At 42.9% G+C, this 20,915-nt stretch overlaps 1 protein-coding gene across 1 annotated transcript in view; it reads right to left on the bottom strand.

Moving 5' to 3' along the window:
• Nucleotides 1-20,915, bottom strand: part of Gpr143 (G protein-coupled receptor 143) — a 36,275-nt gene that overhangs the window by 5,761 nt on the left and 9,599 nt on the right. The window contains exons 2-9 of the mRNA XM_006997790.3: nucleotides 20,576-20,890; nucleotides 19,324-19,433; nucleotides 18,221-18,315; nucleotides 11,586-11,678; nucleotides 8,898-9,007; nucleotides 6,558-6,666; nucleotides 2,960-3,077; nucleotides 2,201-2,438 (exon numbers count right to left, since the gene is read on the bottom strand). Coding sequence (XP_006997852.1) covers nucleotides 2,201-2,438; nucleotides 2,960-3,077; nucleotides 6,558-6,666; nucleotides 8,898-9,007; nucleotides 11,586-11,678; nucleotides 18,221-18,315; nucleotides 19,324-19,433; nucleotides 20,576-20,825 — 1,123 coding nt within the window. The 5' untranslated portion in view covers nucleotides 20,826-20,890. The remainder of the gene's footprint in view (nucleotides 1-2,200; nucleotides 2,439-2,959; nucleotides 3,078-6,557; nucleotides 6,667-8,897; nucleotides 9,008-11,585; nucleotides 11,679-18,220; nucleotides 18,316-19,323; nucleotides 19,434-20,575; nucleotides 20,891-20,915) is intronic.

Genomic DNA, 20,915 nt, shown 5'->3' with positions numbered 1-20,915 from the left:
ATACATGAGACCCAGGCTCAAAAAAAAAAAAAAAAAGAATGGGAAATGTAGCCTCCAAGTGATAAGAATATTCTGGATTTAGATAGTGGGAACATCTACACAACTTCATGAATATAGCAAAATGCACTAAACTCTTCAAAGGATAAATTCTATGGTATTTGGGCTGTATATCACAATGGACTGTCTTTTTTTCGGGACTGTAGAGGGGTTCCAGTCTTCCTTACTATGCCAGAACCTCTTCCTTTTCTTTGAAAGGAATTGAGATAGGACTTGGGGTGTGGTTCTGTGGTGTAGCAATAATCTGACATTGGTAACACACCGGGTTCCATTTGAAGCACTATAAAAAGAGGAAAAAAGATCAGCAAAGAAGGGATCCTTAAGACAGCAGCCATTATGAACAATGGCCCTTTTTATTTTCCTGTTGGACCTTTGTTCATTTTTAAAGACTCTGAAAGCTTTCAGCCTATGAGCAACAGTCCTAGGCAATAGCTATCTGGAAGGAATAGAAACAAGAAGGGCCTTGTTAATTCTAGGAGAGGTAGGGTGCAGGGACCAGATGTAGTGGGATTTATTGTTAATGTAGGATTTTATTATAGTGTCAAAAATCGCTCAGTTGTTTTGAGTCGTCAGGATGGGAATTCAAACACACACAACTAATTCTAGGTGCAACTTTTTGCCTCCTGCCCCAGGTTCTATCAGTAACTTGGCATGCTGACAGCAGTCTAAACTTGTATGTCCCTGTCCATGAACTACTGGGGCTATATCAGAAGCCTACAGGCTAGGGTGTGACTGGGTTTGTAGTAATACCCCAGCATGGATGAGACCCTGGGTTCCATTCCAGCACAGCCAGAAAAAGAGAAAGAAAGTCCCAAAACACAAGGTTTCTCCATCTTGTAGGTCCAGCCAAAAGGGCTTCTCTGATTCTTCTAAAGCTCTCCAATACCAGCTCAGGGCATCAGGTCATGGATTTATCTACATGTTTTCTCACTCAAACTTGTCCCAAAATGAATCTTCTTCCACGTATTGAAATAACAGTAAAGAAAAAGAAGAAGAACTCCTCTAGTCAATTCCACACATGTTTCTCAAAATACACCAAAGTAGTTTGGTGGGGCTGTGTCTTGTCTGTCTCTCTCTCTCTCTCTCTGTGTGTGTGTGTGTGTGTGTGTGTGTGTGTGTGTGTGTGTGTGTGTGTGTGTACATGGATGTGCATGTACCCCAGACAACCTGTTCAAAAATGTAAGTTTCTTTAAGCTTTTGCAAAGGAGACATTTTCTGATCCAGGGGACATTATGCCCACAGAAGACATTTGTTAATGTGTAAAGAGCTTTCATTGTCACACTCTAGTGAACTGAGATTAAAGAGGATGCTAAACATTCTAAGTGCATAGAACAGCCTGTAGAAGCAGCTAGCTAAAAATAAGGGGTGCTGCTCTGGAAACAGTATGTGATAAGGAGTGTAGCATCAAAACCAGCTGAGAATGGGCAGGATTGTTCTGATGTACCTGAGTAAGTTTGTTGCTGTTTGATTTGTTTTTATTTATGTGTATCTATGAGTACATGTGTTCAGGTGCCCACCCAGACCAGAAGAGGGCATCATATCCCCTGGAGCTGGAGTTACAGGCGACTGTGAGTAACCCAATGTGGGTGCTGGGAACTAAGCCCCTGAGTGTTTTTAAACCTCTCTCCTTCGATTGCCAGGAAATTATAGCAACCAACTAGCTGGAGATGGTGGTATATTCCTGTAACAGCACTCAAACAGCTGAGGCAGGAGGACTGAATGTTAGAGACTAGCTTTTGTTTCATGGTGAGATTTTGTTTTAAAAATAAGGGCTTAGTGGGTATGAGCACTGGCAGTTCTTCCAGAAGAATCATGTTCAATTCCCAGCATCCATATAGCAGCTTACAAACACCCATAACTCCAGTTCCAAGGGGATCTGGTCCCACCTTTCGGTTTCCATGGGCACCAGGTATGAATGTGGTGCACAGACATACATGCAAGCAAAACAGCCATACACATAAAATGAAATAGATTTCTAAAAGAGGAGAGGTGGATAAATAAATAAAAAACAAAAAGAAGTGGAAGAAGAAATGCAAGAGTATAGTGACATGTAGGTTCCCATCTGCACCTCCCAGCTTAATGAGGGACTTCCAGGAGGCCCTGGGGGCTCTGCAGTTCACCTCCTTTGCCAACAGGGCATTACCTTCAGACAGAATGCTCAGCACCTCGTCAGAAGTGTGCCCCCCAACACACACCACCTTCCTGGGGTTTTCATGGGGCACACAGGAGCCCACAGGGGACTGGTATGTGCCCTCGGCAGCTGAGGCAGTCATTGCTTCCCACTGAATCACCATCTTGGGAGGGTGGACATCCAGGTTGCATCCTGTCCAGCCATAGAAGGCTAGAGACAAGAGAAGTCCTTGGGCTGGATTCAGTATTCCCTAGGAAGGAGGGCAAAAGGACACATGGAGGTCAAAGGGAAAGTGACAACCTTTGGTCAACATAATAAGTTCCATCCTGGTAAGCCCAGTGGCTGGTCTTCCTCTAAAACACCCATACACATAAAATAAACTATCATTTTAAAACAAACAAAAAAGAGTAACAGTTTGATACTGTGAGTTAATTTCAAATGCTTCATACTCTAGGCCAGAGCGACTTAACAGAGATTGCCTCGTTTTTATTCATTTGTTTATGCATTCACTCACACACTCACTCACTCATTTTGCAGTGCTGATGATCAAACACAGAAATCCTTGAATGCTAGGCTCTGCCATCAGGCTACATCCCAGCTCTGAGCCTAACCAATAATACAGTGACTCAATCTAGCTTAGCATTACATCAGGATGATAGAGATAATCCAAAAATCTTGCACTGGTTATATATTTATACATTTTACTTTGAATGTTTTTCATATTGATTTTCTTTTTTTACAAGAAGAAAAAATTAGTCTAGATTGGCCTACCATAATAAACCATGTGGTCCTGGCTGCATTCTGGATGCGTTTCAGAGAGCCTCCACGGATATCTGGTTGCATTTCAAGGTAGAACAAAAGACTTTCATTGATGATATTGGACAACCAACTGATGGGAAGAAAATGGTCCACAGGTAAAGAAAGCACTCAGTGAAATTCATTGTGACTTTTACCATGGTCTATATGTACCAGTTTTTGGTAGCAACTTGACCACTTTTGTGGGAAGGAATTGAGTTGTCACCAAGACTTTAAGAAGCACAAATCCTTCTCTTGGTCTAACACAGACCTCAAATAGTCCTCCTGGTAGAAACACTCCACATCACATCAAGGTGTAAAGTTTAACTCTATATCAAATCAGAACTCATTCTCCATGAGAGAGGTAACCTAAACACTTTCTTTCTTTCTTTCTCTCTTTTTCTTTTTTTAAATTTTATTTAAATAACATTTTTTCATTTATTTTACATATGGACCACAGTTTCCCCTCCCTCCTCTCCTCCCTGTCTCCCCTCCCCATCTTTCTTTCCTTTTTTATTGAGAAGTAACCTAAACTTTTGATGGAGACCAAAATGCTATTTTGATATTTTATATGGAATTTGTGTGTACCTGAGAGATGATGCATGCATGCTTGGGGGCAGGGGCAGGGGTAGGGGGAGTCATAGGACATCTCTAGGAGTTAGTTCTCTCCTGCCATCTTGTGAGATGCAGGAATCAAATTCAAGTAGTCAGTCCTGAGCATAAGCACCTCTACTTACTGAACCATCTCATTAGTCCTGTGGTAATTTAAAGGAGAATGGCTTTGGTAGGCTCATCCATTTGAATACTTGATTCCCAGTTGGTGGGGTTATTTGGGAAAGGTTAGGAGGTGTGGTCTTGTTGAAGGGGGAGTGTCACTGGTGGTGAGCTCTGAAGTTTCAAAAGCCCACAGCATTCTTTACTTCCATTTTGTGAACTGGGATGTGAACTTTGAGATGCTGCTCCAGTGCCCTGCCAGTCTGCTTGCTACCATGCTCCTTGCTATGATGGTGAAGAACTCCTATCCTTCAGGAATTGTAAGCTCCAACGCCCCTCTCTGTCTCTCTGTCTCTCTGTCTCTGTCTCTCTCTCTGTCTCTCTGTCTCTCTGTCTCTCTCTCTCTCATTTTGTTTTTTTGTTTTGTTTTGTTTTGTTTTGTTTTGTTTTGTTTTGTTTTGTTTTTCGAGAGACAGGGTTCTCGATAGCTTTGCAGCCTGTCCTGGAACTTGCTCTATGGTCTGGCCTTGAACTCACAGAGATCTGCCTACCCCTGTCTCCCAAGTGCTGGGATTAAAGGCGTGGGCCACCACTGCCTGGCAAACCTTTCTTTCTATAAATTGCCTTTGTCATGATTTTTTATCACAGCAGTAGAAAAATACTTAAAACAAGTCCTTATGTGGAATTTTAAAATGTCAATCTTGGTAGGTCCCTGGAATGTGAAATAACAAGGTGAATGGATGACAAGCAGTAGATAATTTAGGCCTCTCCTCAGAGGGCATTTAAAGAAATGTCCTCATGCCAGGGGAATTAATACTACAAAGAGTTGACATGTTCTGTATGGTACTGATTCATTACTGTTTGGATAGAATCTTTTTTTTTATTAAGAAATTTTCTATTTTCTACTTACTTCACATACCACCCACAGATCCCCCTCCTCCCTTCTCCCACCCCTCAGCCCTCCCTCCCAAGCTACCCCAATCCCCACATCATCCAAATCAAGGTCTCCCATGGGGAGTCAGCAGAGCCTGGCACACCAAGCTGAGGCAGGTCCAAGCCCGTTCCCACTACACCAAGGCTGTGCAAGGTGTCACACCACAGGCACCGGATTCCAGAAGCCTGCCCATGCACCAGAGATGGATCCCGATCCCCCAGCCAGGTGCCCCCCAAACAGTTCGGGCTAAACAACTGTCTCCTGTAACCAACGGGCCTAGTCCAGTCCCATGGGGGCTCCACAGTTCATGTGTCTCCACCAGTGTGGCCAGTCATTTCTGCATGTCTTCCCATCATGATCTGGAAGTCCCCTGCCCTCAGAATCCCTCCTCTCTCCCATCGACTGGATTCATGGAGCTTAGCCTGGCACCCAGCTGCAGATCCCTGCATCTGCCTCCATCAGTCACTGGATAAAGGCTCTATGATGACAGTTAGGGTATTCACTAGACTAGTTAACAGAGTACACCAGTCCAGGCACCCCCTCGATCACTGCCAGCAGTCCAAGGTGGAGTCATCCCTGTGGATTCCTGAGAGCTTCCCTGGCACTCTGCCTCTTCCCACTCCCATGATGTCTTCATCTTGGATAGAATCTTTTTACATACGATTTGCTACATGCTTTCAAAGTATCAACCACAAATATTTGTGCAATGGTGGGCACAAAAGGGGATAGTTGCTCAGATTCTTCTCTACCCACCAGTGAGTGAGCTGAGCCTTTACACTGAAGATGGGCCTTGACCTTTCCCTAAAGACACAGGACTTGTGGGGACAAGAGTAAGACAGATGGGCACACTCATAAAACACAGCCAGGGCATGGGAAGATGACTCATCATTCAAAAGCACTTGCTGTTCTTGCAGAGGATCTAGGTTCAGTTCACAGCACCCACAAGATAGATCACAAATGTCTGTACCTGCTGGGCACAGTGGCACATGTCTTTAATGCCAGCACTTCAGAGGCAGGCATATCTCTGATAGTTCCAGGCTAACCAGAGCAACTTCATAAGACCCTCTGTCTTTAAAAATGAAAACAAAGTGGTAACTCCAAGGGAATCTGAACATCCTCTCCTGGTCTCCATGGGCACCAAACACACACATGGTACATACACTTCCACACAAGCAAAATACTTATATACATAAAATAAAAAGCATGACTGTCCCTTTATTTTGGTTAGCCCAGTAATGAGACGAAATATCAGGTGCATATGGATTAAATATTTGAAAACTGAGCCAGGCAGTGGTGGTGCACACCTTTAATCCCAGCACTCAGGAGGCAGAGGCAGGCAGATCTCTGTGAGTTCAAGGCCAGCCTGGTCTACAGAGCAAGATCCAGGAAAGGCACAAAGCTACACAGAGAAACCCTGTCTCGAAAAAAAAAATTTTTTTAAACTGAACATATAGCTGGGCATGACAGTACATGCCTGCAATCCCAGCACCTGGAAGACAGAGGCATGGGAATCACTGAAAATTCAAGGCCACTGGGGCCTACATAACATGTTCTGGGTCAGCTAGGGGTATATAGTGAGACATTGTCTCAAACAATGATAAAATAGAAGAGGAGGAAGAGAGAAAAGAAAAGAAAAACTGGCTGAATCTGTCTTTAAAAAACAAAACAAAAACTTGAACACTTAGCTTCTTATTTTCAGGGTTTGGTACATAATTGTCATAAAGGTTTTATAAAAATATATGAGTTCTGGATTTGCTGACCTGTTTTGTTCATTCCTTTAGGGAATACCTTACATTGTCTCAAAGATTTCCCTTCCAGATTCTTTCCATTGGAACACTCAAGTCACATTTGGAAAAGTAAAATGACAAGTTGGCATATCCTTCCCACTAACACAACCAACAATAAAAAAACTAGAAGAAAGGTTACCATGCAATTAACACCAGCATTATTTTGAAAAACCGGGTCTTGATCACGGCTCCCATCAGTCTCTCGTTCTCTGTGTAAACACCTTTTCTTCCTTTCAGTAAAGAGGCCACTATGGGGGTATAGAGGAATGTCAGACAACATTCATGACTTACATTAACTCCATAATAGAGAAGAAAATCGAAGCAGATATGAACTCTTACACATAGCCAGAAGGGCATGAGGCAAAGCCCATTACTAAGAGTCATTACAGTGTTGCACCTGAAGTCCTCACAGATACCAAGGTATACACATGTGCATGTACACATATATACACACACATACATAGAAACTTATACTTTGAAATAACTTTTTATTTGTGTGATACCTGGAATGAAACTTAGGGCCTCATGCATGCTAGGCAAGTGCTCTACCACTGAACTCTGTCGTTTAACTTACTGAGCCCAGAGAATTGCTACACACCTAGAGCTTCTCCTAGTTTCTCCCAGTATTAACATCATGCACAAATGCAGGACTTTTGTCACAACTGATAAATTAACACTGATCATTTTTTGTCACTGAACTCTTGATTTTATTAGGAATTCATTCAAGTACTGTGTTTTAAAAGGCTTGTTTTGTCCTTTCTAAAATAATATACACTTACTATTTTTTTTTTTTTTGGTTTTTCGAGACAGGGTTTCTCTGTGTAGCTTTGCGCCTTTCCTGGAACTCACTTGGTAGCCCAGGCTGGCCTTGAACTCACAGAGATCCGCCTGGCTCTGCCTCCCGAGTGCTGGGATTAAAGGCGTGCGCCGCCACCACCGCCCGGCTACACTTACTATTTTAGTATATTTAAAAATTTCACAATTCTTTTTAAAGACAAGTTAGAATATATGCTTAGAGAAGAATTAATGACCCTTGGTACCTCTAAACAGATATAACCACTGGAACATTATAGAGTTTGGCCAAGGCATTTCCACTGCTTTGCCAAAATAATACTTTAAAAAATCACTACTTGTGTGTAATTTTTAAAACAAAAATCCTATATTTAAATGCAGTTAAGAAAAAAATTCATCCAAAGATAAAAAATTCCTATCAATTATAATATACTTTTAAAAGATTATTTTAATTCTACAAGCAAAAGCTGGAGAGAGATGCCTCAGTGGTTAAAAGCACTTCCTGCTCTTGCAGAAGACTGGAGTTTGGTTCCCAGCAACCACATGACAGTTCACAACCATCTGTAACTTCAGTTCCAGGAAATCTGACGCCCTCTTTTGGCCTCTACAGATATGTAATGCATATAAACTCAGGTAGGCACACACATATACACATAAATATAGTAAATAAATAAATTTTTCAGCTTAACCAACTGTTGATACTATAGCATAAAAAGTATAGTATTTAAGCCGGGCGTTGGTGGCGCACGCCTTTAATCCCAGCACTCGGGAGGCAGAGGCAGGCGGATCTCTGTGAGTTCGAGGCCAGCCTGGGCTACCAAGTGAGCTCCAGGAAAGGCGCAAAGCTATACAGAGAAACCCTGTCTCGAAAAAAAAAACCAAAAAAAAAAAAAAGTATAGTATTTAATGCACTATACCTAAAAGCAGCTAGGAAAAGATGCATCTAAAGCATCAATAGTTTATTACTAGTGATAGAGACTTTAAGTACTCTCTTTAGAAATTTCTACAAACAACTGCTGATTCTTAAATGGCCTTTCTGCGAAGGCCAATGTGCAAATGCCTTAATTCACATTCTACCCAAGAGATACGCAGAAGCATGAGACAGATGGGCACTCGCTTCAAGTCATGGTCACTTGAGGAGATGGTAAGAGGTATGTCCCTCTGCTGACTCACTATCTCCCTCTCTTCTAGATTTACTATTGCAATGGATAAATTTCCTGTGTCCCACTTCCTGTTTCCTCTACATCTGAAAAATGCAAGTGCATAGGAATGACTAGACTCTGAATCCATACCTGATCCCTTCCCTTATCTGCCTCTTGCTCTATCTACTTCTATGTGGCCTCTACAATTTTACAAAATCACCTTCAGGCCTTCCATACTAAAGGCAGACTCTGGAAGAGCCCAGTACAGAAGTGAAGCCCAGCACAGAAGTGAAGACTAATGGTCTTTAGCTAAACAAATATCAACAAAAACCCTGTATAGCAAACAGGTAAATAGACTTTCACATTTTCACTTATTAAACATGGTCAGTTTGTCCAACTATTCTGTTCAAGTTTTTAAAAAATGATAAAGAAGGTCAATTGTGGTATGTAATTCCAGAGGGAATAGCTGTTTTTTTTTATGTGAGTCCAATGCATGCAGATGCACTTAGTGTCCATATACCAAGAGTAATTCCCCCAAGATTTACCTGCAGTCACTGTCTTGTGAAACAGGATAGGGTTGGCCACAAGGACAAGCAGTAGTGGCAAGTACGTGGTGACATAATGAGGGATAGCATGGTCCAGGCCCCTCTCACACCTTAAAAGAGGAATATCAAAACATTCTCCTTCAAAAAATGCTTCAGATGAGATGGCCCACTTACCTGGAAGCTGAGATAAGAGAATAGAGGAGAGGGAAATGCATCAATGTGCTTCTGACTGTGTCCAAAGGAAATATGACTCATTTCTCTTGTGTGAAAACAAGTAATGCATTACAGGATGGTGAAGGAGATGGATCGTGTTCCTGTCTCATATATGGGAAGAGTGATAGAGCATTTCACTAGGGGAACCCTTTTAAGGCCTACTAGGGAAACATAGGATGGAAAAAAGTCTTCTGGAGTGGTAGGCTCTCTGCACTGGGTCCCTTCAGGGAAAAGGCACACAATTCATGTGGAAGGGGAGACAAAGGCACCTATTTAAGTACAGAGCTTTGAGTACTTGCTACATGGCCTTGCCCAGTAACATAATATGATCCACTCCATATCCCTGAGCAACTCAGAATCTCAGAATGTAGAAATTCAAGATTTAAAATAAACTGGGTGTGGTGGTGCATGCCTTTAATCCCAGCACTCAGGAGTCAGAGGCAATTGAATCTCTGAGTTCGAGCCCAGCCTAGTCAATATAGCAAGTTCCAGGACAGCCAGTGCTATCTAATAGAGAGAACCTGCCTCAAAACAAAAAAGTTTTAAAATTAAATAGGTTTTCATTATCACGGATAACAAAAGTCACAGAAGTTATTCTTTTTGGGGCAACTAATAATGATTTCTACGAATTAATCACAGAAATAATTGGTTACGTTAAGATGTAGTGAAAGGCCATGCACTCGTGTTACAAAGATAGGAACTGAAGCTGAGAAATGGCTCAGAGGTTGAGAGCACTTGCTGCTCTTGCAGAAGACCTGGGTTCAGTTCCCAGCACTCATACATCACAATCATCAGAGAACCCTGTGCCCTCTTCAGACCTCCTCTGGCACCAGGCACACACATGGTGCACATACATACATGCAGGCAAAATACTGATATAAATAAAATATTTTTAATCCAAAAAAAGGTAAGAATTGCCGGGCGGTGGTGGCGCACGCCTTTAATCCCAGCACTCGGGAGGCAGAGCCAGGCGGATCTCTGTGAGTTCGAGGCCAGCCTGGTCTCCAAAGCGAGTTCCAGGAAAGGCGCAAAGCTACACAGAGAAACCCTGTCTCGAAAAACCAAAAAAAAAAAAAAAAAAGGTAAGAATTATCAGCTAAAACACACATGATTGATTTAAGAGAAGAAAATGGCTGCTGATAACTCTTACCGGGCAGTGGTAACACATGCCTTTAATTTCAGGAAGTAATACAGCAGGACACAGAAAGGTATATAAGGCATGAGGAAACAGGAACTTGCTATCTTGAGGCTGAGGATTTCATTGAGGTAAGCTAGAGGCTGGCTGTTCTGCTTCTCTGATCTTTCAGCTTTCACCCCAATATCTGGCTCTGGGTTTTTGGTTTTTTTTTTATCATAAGACCTTTTAAAATTCATGTTACAATGGGTAGCACAGAACTAAGAGATAATCATGCATCAATATTTTAAATCCAAGCCATCTGTCAAAGGCATTTGGGCACCCAGAGGCTCCTTGCAAGCCCTGAATCAATGAAACTCATGGGCTCAAATTGTTTTCTGGAAATTTCCAGGTCCCAGAGGGAACCACATGAAAAAAGAAAGCACTTTCCACGTGTATTCTACTACAATAGCTATAACACTGTTGTCTGCCCTTTGTAAGTTCTCCAGAAAGCAGAATATACAGTGGACCTGCACTGAACTCCCTGAGAACACTCATAGTTGGCAAGGTGTAGTGGTGTAAATGAGAAATGTCCCCAACAGGCCCAGGTATTTGAACAGTTGGCCCCCAGTTAGTAGTGTTGTTTGGGAGGTGATGTGCAGTCTTGTTGTCACACCTCCCTGTCATGATAGACTCTTAATCTCTTTGGAAGTGCAATCCCACATAAAATCTCCCTTCTTTAAACTTTAGTCATGGTGTTTTATCATAGCAACAGAAAAGTAAATTAATAAACAATGCAATACCAAAGTGGAGACAGATATCCAACAAAGGAACTGAAAGTAGTCAAAAAAAGTTCTACATTATGGGTCAGCAAACTTATCCTGTAAAGAGACAGATGGTTCATATATTTCAACTTCATGGTCTCTGTTGCAACTTCTGAATTCTGTCTTTGTAAAGCAAAGGCAGTTGCAGACAGCACATAAACAAGTATAGTTGTGTTCCAATAAAACTATATTCATAAACATTAGGCAAAGGGTAAGATTTGTCAGGAGGGTTCTGCTGTGCTGAGCCCTGCTTTACACATTTCTAAAATCACGGAGACACTGTTTATCTCTGTCTGTTTTCTACTTAAATTTAGAGTGTTCATCCTTAGGCCTTGAGGTTTTATAAATATCTCCATTTGCAGAGAGGGGATGGATCTCAGGGCATCAAGCATGTTGGAAATTCCTTTACCACTGAGTTACCTTGCCTAGGTCCCTTATTTTTTCCAGTTGGATTTATCTATACAGCTTTCATTCCCTATTAGAGACATACAACAGACCAGGGATCTGGGCACCATATTGCTGAGTGACCTGGCTTACCTGGACACAGAAGGGTAGTAAAGCATGACTGCCCCCTCCACACAGAGCAGCACAGCCAGGCCCCAGGCCATGATGTGGTATAGCAGGATGGTGCTAGGAGAAAACAGAAGAGGGGTGGCCACAGTTCAGAGGGTCACAGGCCTACCCAGTGGAAATGACCATATTAGCTTCTGTGCTTCAAAGAGCTTCCTGTGCTGTTGGTGAGGGGGTTGTTGGGTTTGGATTGTTGTTTTTTCAATTAAGATAAAATTCACATCACATAAAATTTGTTATTTGAAAGTGAACAATTCAGAGACACTTTGCAACATTCCCAGTGTTGTTCAATCATTACAACAATCTAGTTCCAGAACATTTTGATCATCACAAAAGAAGCGCTCATTCCCATTAGCAGTCACTATCATTCCTTCTGGCCCTGAAAGCTTCTAATATGCTTTGTTCTGTGGAATTGTCTGTTCTGGACATTCACAAAGACGATAGCACATTGAGTGGCTTTGTGTTTGGAATTTTCACTCAGCATGTTTTTCATAGCTGAGTAATACACCATTATATGGTCAGACCCTACTATGCTCCTTCATAATGGAAATTTAGACTGCTTCTATCTTTTGGCTACTATGAATAGTACTCTTATGAACATGTATATAGCTATCTCAGTTCCTGTTTTTAATTTTTGGTGTGCGTGTATGCGTGTGTATGTGCATAATTGCTGGGCCAAATGGTATTTTCGTGTTAAGCCTGCATACATACATCTTCATAGATGGCAGTCAGTTGCTCTATGACTAAGCTGCACTCGGCCCCTTCACATTTCATTTTTGAAGGAACCAAATTCTCTTTGTCTTTGATAACAGTGAACACTACTTTTTTTTTTTGGTTTTGAAGTGGTGTGTGTGTGTGTGTGTGTGTGTGTGTGTGTGTGTGTGTGTGTGTGTTTAAAAAACAAACAAACAAAAAAGTGGGAGTTCACTTTGTTGTCCAGAGTGGCCTTGAACTCCTGAGCTCAAGTAATTGTCCTGCTTTAGCCTACAAAGTAGCTGCAACTACAGATACACACCATTATGAAATTCCAGTTCTGATGACAGCCATCCTAACGGGAGGGTGATGACTGCTACTTCTGAGACTCATTCTTAATAAAAACCATAAGAGAAACAATCCCGTATGTAGATGTCCTCAGGCAGTACTGTCAAGCTCTTATCTGTTATGCTTTGAATGTTGCCAGGAAATTCTAATGTGAAAGTAACAGTGTTAAAGATATGAGGCCTTAAAAAAGAAATGGAGCCTTCTGAAAAGTGATTGATTTTGGTGTGTAATTAGTTGGCCCAGTTGCTTTGACCCTGTGGTAATACATTATGGTGATAGTATATGGCACGGTGAAATCACTCATTAAATGGACAGGAAGCAAGAGAGAAAGAAGGAAGGGCCAGGGGTCCATGACCCCCTTGCAGGGCAGACCTCAGATGACTTGAAGACTTCTCACTAAGCCACCCCTTAGAGGTTCTACCACTTCCCAATTGCACCCTGCTACAACTAAGCTTTTGACACGTGAGCCTTTGAGGGACAAATAAGATCCAAACTACAGCAGACAACCTTTTGGGGCACAATTTTCATGCCTGTTTCTCTTGACCCTCCACACCCACACACATGCTGCACACCATAACATGTTCATGGAGGTAAGAGGACAGCTCGTGGGATCTGGTTCTCTCTTTTCCAGGAACCAAACCCAGGTCATTAAGGCTGATGGCAAGTGCTCTTACCCACTGAGCCACCATGCTATCTAAGCCATCATATGGCATATAAGGTATATTTCTTTTTTCTAAAGATTTATTCATTTTTATTCATTTTATTTCGTGTGTATGTGTGAGTGCCTGCATGCTGTGGGATGGTCTGTATGTCAAATTGCTCTGATTGGTCAATAAATAAAACATTGGTTGGCCAGTGGCCAGGCAGGAAGTAGGTGGGACAAGGAGAGAGGAGAGTTCTGGGAAGCAGAAGGCTGAGGCAGAAAAACTGCCAGTCGCCACCATGACAAGCACCATGTGAAGACACCGGTAAGACACAAGCCACGTGGCAAGATATAGATTTATAGAAATGGATTAATTTAAGCTATAAGAACAGTTAGCAAGAAGCCTGCCACGGCCATACAGTTTGTAAGCAATATAAGTCTCTGTGTTTACTTGGTTGGGTCTGAGTGGCTGTGGGACTGGCAGGTGACAGAGATTTGTCCTAACTGTGGACAAGGCAGGAAAACTCTAGCTACACCTGCATGTATGTATATGCACCACTTGCATGCCTAGTGCCCTGCAAGGCCCCTAGAACTAGAGTTATGGGTAGCTGTAAGTTATGTAGAACTGTACCAGTACGATGAATCTCAACTTTCAGTGGTCAAAGTTTATGGAACAAAAGTTGTAGACACAGAAAATGCTAAGAACAAAGCAAGTCCTTTTTCTGAATATGAGGCTACAAGTTCAAGTAGATAGCATATAAAAGTCCTCATAAGAATCATACAAGAAATTTCTCCCCCTAAACACTAACTAAGGAAACAGGTACAGAGGCTGAGAAATCAAGTTCAGAACTGTGATCATCCAAAGCAGAAGACTAAGTTTATAAGTTAAGTAGCTGAAGAGTGTGGTAGCCAGAACAAGGTCCCAATGATGTCCATGTCCTGATGTCCAGAACCTAGAAGTACAAAGCTTTATACAACAGATGTGATAAAGTCCACAGATGTGACTGAGTAAGGACTTTTGAGGTGAGATCAGCTTAGATTACCAGGGTGGCCCAATATAATCATAGGAATCCATAAAAATACAGGAACTTTGGGTTAGAGTACGCATAGCCAAACTCCTGTCTCAAAAATAGGTAGGTAGGTAGGTAGGTAGGTAGGTAGATAGATAGATAGATAGATAGATAGATAGATAGATAGATAGATAGATAGATAGATAGATAGATACAAGCAGTGGTGGCACACCTTTAACCCCAGCACTCTGGGAGGCAGAGGCAGGCAGATTGAGTTTGAGGACAGCCTGGTATACAGAGTGAGTCCCATGACAGCCAGGGCTACACAGAGAAACCCTGTCTTGAAAAATGTAAACAAACAAACAAATAAGTAAATAAATGTAGGACTAGAGGGATGGCTCAGCATTAAAAGCACTGGCTGCTCTCCTAGAGTACTCAGGCTCGATTCCCAGCATCTACATGGTGGCTTCCAAACATCTGTAACTCAAATTCCAAGGTATTCAATACCTTATTCTACCCTCTGCATGCACATGATGCACAGACAGGCATGCAAGCAAAACACCCATACATAAAAAGAAATAAAGGTAAAAAAAAAAATTCAAAATGCAATAAGATAAGTGTCAAAGTTTAAAACACTAAAATCTAGAAAAGAAAAAAAGGGCTCTACTTTAAACAGGGGCAGGTGGGAAGCTAGAGAGATGCTTTAGTTAAGAGCACTATACTACTCTTGGAGAGGACCTGAGTTCAGTTCCCAGTACCCTTGTCAGGCAGTTTCATAAATGTCTGTAACTCTAGCTCTAAGTGATCCAGGTAATGCCCTCTTCTGACTTCTTCAGGTACTTGCAGTCACATTCATAAGCCCACATACAGATACACAAATATACACATAATTAAAAATAAATAATAAACAAAATGGGGGTGGATATCTTGGATGGAAATCAGACAAAGGGTGCAATCTGAAGGCTCAAACAGAGAAACTGCATCCCAGGACCTGGTGGGGATTAGACATCCCAAATTCTGCAGGCAAACCTGAGGGGTTTCTTTACTTCCTCCCTCCTCTGCACTCCCCATTCCCTGCATAGCTCACATTCCTGCCATATCCCTCCTTTATCTTTATGCTTGCACATACGCACCCAGCCCTACCCTTGTCACCCAATCCCCCAGATTTGAGAACAAGGCCTTCCAGATGCTGCCAGTAACTCTGTAGATTCACACAGCTGATCCCATGGAGCAGTGGATAGCATTCAGAGATGCTTTTTTGTGATTGGGTGAGCATGTTGGGCTCCATCAGTCACACACACTAGCTGTCATTCAAGATTCAGCAGGATACCTAGCAAATAGCACCCCATGTCCAATTGGGATTCTGACTTTGAAGATCAGCTGTATGAACAGAAAGCATGCTCATGGATCAGAGCAGGAAACCATAACATTAAGCAGGAAAAGAAGCAGAGGCTGGCACACAAAGCTTCTAAAGAAAAACCATTTTGTGCTAGCTGTCTGGGAGAGCACAAGGAAATGACTCCAGCATACTTTGCCTCCCCCATTGTAACCAGTTCCTGGAGTATCCCTCCTCTGGCCTCACAGGGGCAGGAAGCTGTGGGGGAGCATGTCAGTAATGTGAGTATTGCCAGAAGTCTAGGCTGTGTGGAGACTCAGCTACCCCAGAACAGCTGTCTGCGGGGAGCTGTATTGTTGATGACAGCAAAATCTGCTCATTCCACCACACCCTCCCCTCATTTTGGGCCACACTGGATGCATTTACAGAGTAGGGAGTGAGCAGTTCAGAAGGCAAGACCAACCAGTCCAAGACTGGAGGTCACTGAAGCCTGGACAGTAGTTCCTCCTTCTATGCAATAACAGCCATATCTGGGCCACAGGATACAGGAGGTAACTATATTAATAAAGGATGCCTTCTGAAACACAGCCAGGTTATGTGCCTTGCACCTCAACTCAGTGGCAACTCATGGTAGTCAGACCATAACTAATCCCCTACATACCTTTATCTGGATTCTAGACGGTTCCCAACTACAGGCATATGTAGGTTCCCCCACAAACATTCTGCCACTCATACTTCATTTCTTTTTGCAATAGGTTCCCATTATTCAGTCTGAGTTGACCTCCAACTACAGATACTCAGTCTCTGGCGTGCTTGAGGTTACTCAAGTGTGCCCCATGGAGAACTACACTGTCGTTTTCTTACAATAAATAGTACTTTTAGATCAAGGCCCTTTTTAAGGCCCCATGTAATTTATTTTGAAGCCTGTATATTCCACTCTAGGAGGGAGCTACAGTGAAAGTTGAAATTTAAACTTCACATCTATCTTAATGACCTTTCTTGGGATGGGAATTAAAGGGGGAAATACTCCTCTGTCTGCCAGAGAAAGTGGGTGAGTGCTGATCTCAAAGGACATGTAAAGTTTAGCCAGCCATGTTTGCCAAGTTGGGCCCCTGCCCTGGAATTCAGCAGGATACCTCTCCCCACTAGCCTCGGTCTCTCAGTGGCCATCTGCTGAAGCAGCTACACCCACTACCCTGGAAACCAGCAGCCTCTTCAAAGGGGAAAGTCACATTCCCAGCTCTGGTTCATTCCAGCCAGTGGAGGCCACACCCACACTTTGCCCAAGGCTCCAAGAAGTAGGACTTGTACCAGGCACCAGGGTGAGATTTAGTCCCCACGGAAACTGAGCATCTTTGTTACCTCTGCTGTGTACCTGGCTTCTCTATGATGAGGAACCCAGTCCATTCCTCACAGGCACATATCATTTTTTCAAAGTCTTATGATTTTTTTGTGTTTGTTTGTTTGTTTGTTTTGTTTTGTTTTTACACCCCGAACAATGTTTCCCCTCCCTCCTTTCCTTCCAGTTCCTTCCTTCACCTCTTCCCTCCTCCTCTTCCATTTCTATTCAGAAAAGGGCAGACCTCCCAGGGATATCAGCCAGCCATGGCACATCAAGTTGCAGTGAGACTAGGCACTTCCTCTCTTATTAAGGCTGAATGAGGCAACCCGGTAGGAGGAATGGGTCCCAAAAGCAGGCAACAGAGTCAGAGATATCCCCTGCTCCCATTGGTAGGAGTCCCACAAGAAGACCAAGCTATACAACTGTAACATACATGCAGACAGGCACATATCTTAAGGCTTGAAACTTGTCCTTGTTCTTGCCCTTGTAAAGTTTCTGGGGCTTCACATCCCATGTATTAACTTTCTACATGATGGCACATCCTCAGAAGCCACACTCTTCCTAGAACCTTCTAGATGCTGACATCACCATCATCTTGCCTGCTAAAATGAATGTTTACCTCATAATTAATACCAAAGCCCCAGAGTAGCAGGGGACAAGATGGGAGCCCAGATGATAAACAGAGCATAAAATCGGTGTGGGATGACATGAAGTGAGGGGCTCTCACATAGTGTTCACTTCTAAATCTTCCAAATGTCTGATCCCCCCCCCTTTCTTTAGTTTGTTTATTTTGGTTTGGCCACTGGAATTGAATTCAGGGTCTTGAATACATATGTTCTTCACTTGAACTTACCAACAGCTCATAACTATTTAATTTCCCAAGTTACTTATTTGCAAGGTTGTAAGAATTTTGATGTTTTAAATTTGCCATTGGTATCTTATAAAAATGAGCTGCCAGCTGAGAATAGTGGCAAATCCTTTTAATCTGAACCCCCAAGAAGCATAGGCAGGAGGATTCTAGGTTCAAGGAAAGCCTGGATTGCATAGTGAGACCAGGTTCCAAAAGAAATGTTACTATAAAAATGAGGAAGCATCAATATTTCTGGATGTAAATCCAATTGACAGGCTGAGCCTCAATGCAAAGAACCTTTGAATGCCCAATAGCATGTCCAAATTTTACTCACAAAATCAGGAAAGACATCTCTGTTCATGTTCCCAGTCAATAAATACCTCAGTCCTGCAGATCTCCTGATCACCAAGTACACATCAACTGCATAGCAGAAGAGCCACCAGAGGCAGGCACCATACAACAGCTGGATCCACATCTATAATCAAGAGGAGCTCAGCATCAAAGATTCTAGCAGCATGCATGAGGTGTCCAACTCACGCCTGAAATGAGGGACAGACACGGGTTTGCCTGGCAGCATCGGTGAGCTATCCCATGTGGACACATTTTCTGAAACTCATTATGGCTATGACCCAGAGGCATATGTGTATGCATTTGTCCTCTGTCTATATAGTTAGATTTGATATGGTAACTCTGTCTCGGGTGTGCTTACAGACAAGGCACTTAGAGGTCCATGATGCCAAATTTACAATGGTTGAAAGACTCCTGTGGTTTCAGGTAGAAGTTCTGTTTCTGAGAAGGGGAAAGTGTGAGCCTGAGAGACTCAGAAAGCACTTCAGTAAAAGGGGATGACAAGAGTGGAGTATGGGTTGCAACATAAAATCAATGTGCTTTAGTAATGCTGTTGAGACAGGGGCATTATTGGAATGCAGTTAGGAAAACATAGAGAGTGTAAATGGAAATAAGGTGGGAATTCTGTAGAGGAACTGAGACTCCACACAGTGTTCATGCTTTCTACACATCATTCCTATAAAGGGCAGTGCAGTGCAAGAAGCATAGCATGTTTCTCTGTGTGAAATATGTATATTTACTGAAGGCTTTATTTATACAAAAATTCATATGGAATATTTAATGTATATTTAAATATATTTCGTTTAGAAAACCACATCCAATCTCCTGTAGCTGGCTTTGATTGGGGCTGTGCACACATCATAGAAAGTGTGTGTGTGTGTGTGTGTGTGTGTGTGTGTGTGTGTGTGTGTGTGTGTAAGGCAGAGGCTGAGGCACTGGATGGGGTCATTCTCAGACTTGTGTGTCCATCTGCACCCCAGGCAGATTTGGCCTCACTCTGACTCCTGGTCCTCAGGTCCAGGGCATGACCTGAGAATTGCTTTCATCACAATTCCCAGTGTCTACTCTGCTGACTTTGAAGACCACCATGCAGCAGGAACAGAAGGAGGAGGGTGAACAAAGGGAGATAACTTACCGCACTCCCTACACAGAAAGCAGCAGGCCAAATGTCTGTTCCATTCACATTGGAGATGTTTTCAATGAAATCTGGGTAGGCTACCCACACCGTGGACCTGGTAACGATTCCTGTATGAGAATTAGATAGTAAAAACCTATTTGATTTTAATTCAAATCTGAAACAAGCTGGTTGCTTTGGAGGGGGATATAAAAAAAGAGAACAAAGGAAGGAAGGAAAGAAAGATGAAAGAGAAAAACAGACATATTGGTGTGTAACAATAAAGAGAAAAATGAAGGCTGAGAAACTGAGATAATTGTCAATGTCAGAGTTATCCCAGGCACTTAAGTGTCTAGTCAAACCATAAGCAGGAATGTGCATTATGCTCTAGTTGAAAAAGGATATTGGAAAACTCATTCTGTTATGTGTCAAGTAGTTAACCATGATTGTTTTGTGGAGCACAGTGTCTATTTCCTACCTTTTACTCTGCCCTAGCAGGACTTAAGAGGGTCTCAGATCAGGAGTAAATCCTGGGCAGTGCTGTATTCCCACACAACTTTGTGTAAATTCATGTAGAACTCACGTGCCATTTTCTTCTCTGGGGTGTTGAAAACGTTTTAAAATGTTGTGTCATTTTATAAAGGTGTCACAGAACACGCACCAGATAGAACTTTGTATACCTGAGGCTCAAAACCATAATGAGGGGCCAGAGATAGAGCTGCTTCTTGAAGATTTTACCCAGCACGCACGAGGCCCTGGTGATTTCAACAACAGCTCAAAAGATAGGACTTTCAGATTAAAAACAAAACCAAACAAACAAACACATAGGAAAGAACATGGGCACAGACAGTGTTGATTGTCCTCCTTGAATTAACCAAGGACCCATTTTAGTTTTGTTTGTTTGTTTCTGGATTTTAACTGCATAGTCTGAAATTTCCTTAATAAGCTCCACTAACAAACACATACTTTTGTTAAAAGTTCCACGGACTTTAATTTTACCAACCACTCTGCAGAATTCTCTAGTACTATCCAGTCACCTGGTGAATAGATCCAGCCCTGCTCTAAACACAAGGGCTAGTAATCACATATCTCAGAGCTGTTCCCAAACCTGGACTCCCCCGCTGGGGCCCCGCATCAGGGCCAGAGCAGGTCCCATCCAGTGAGTTGTGTACCATCCTCAAGCGAGGGCAGATCCCACTTTGTGGAACCCTGAACATTCCACCCTGTGAACTGCACATTCCAACCCAAAAAGGAGCTGGCTGTATGCGCTTACCCAGGCAGCCAAGAAAGTCGCAGGCGGTGGCAGCGCGGAGAATGTGGACTGAGGCCGGTGGAGATGTCGCAGGCGCCCTGTGACCAACAGATCTGCGCCCAGGCAGGAGCTGCAGGAGGCCAAGCACCAGGCGGAGAGCCCCGCTGCCCAGGCACAGCGCGTGGAACACCCGCGGTTGGAAGCTCAGCACCAGCTGTGTGGCTGCGTCCCTTGTAGGGCAGCAGAAGATTCCCAGGCGTGGGGAGGCCATTTGTCTTGCTCAGGGACCGGTCTCCGTTCTGAGGAATCCGAGGCTTTTCCCGGTCAGGTGCTGGGCTGGCGAGGGAGGTTGGACATCATG

The sequence above is a fragment of the Peromyscus maniculatus genome, chromosome X, assembly GCF_049852395.1.
Source record: "Peromyscus maniculatus bairdii isolate BWxNUB_F1_BW_parent chromosome X, HU_Pman_BW_mat_3.1, whole genome shotgun sequence".
Taxonomy (NCBI): domain Eukaryota; kingdom Metazoa; phylum Chordata; class Mammalia; order Rodentia; family Cricetidae; genus Peromyscus; species Peromyscus maniculatus.
The sequence above is the reverse complement of the archived record's forward strand: the minus strand, read 5'-3'. Positions and strand labels throughout refer to the sequence as shown.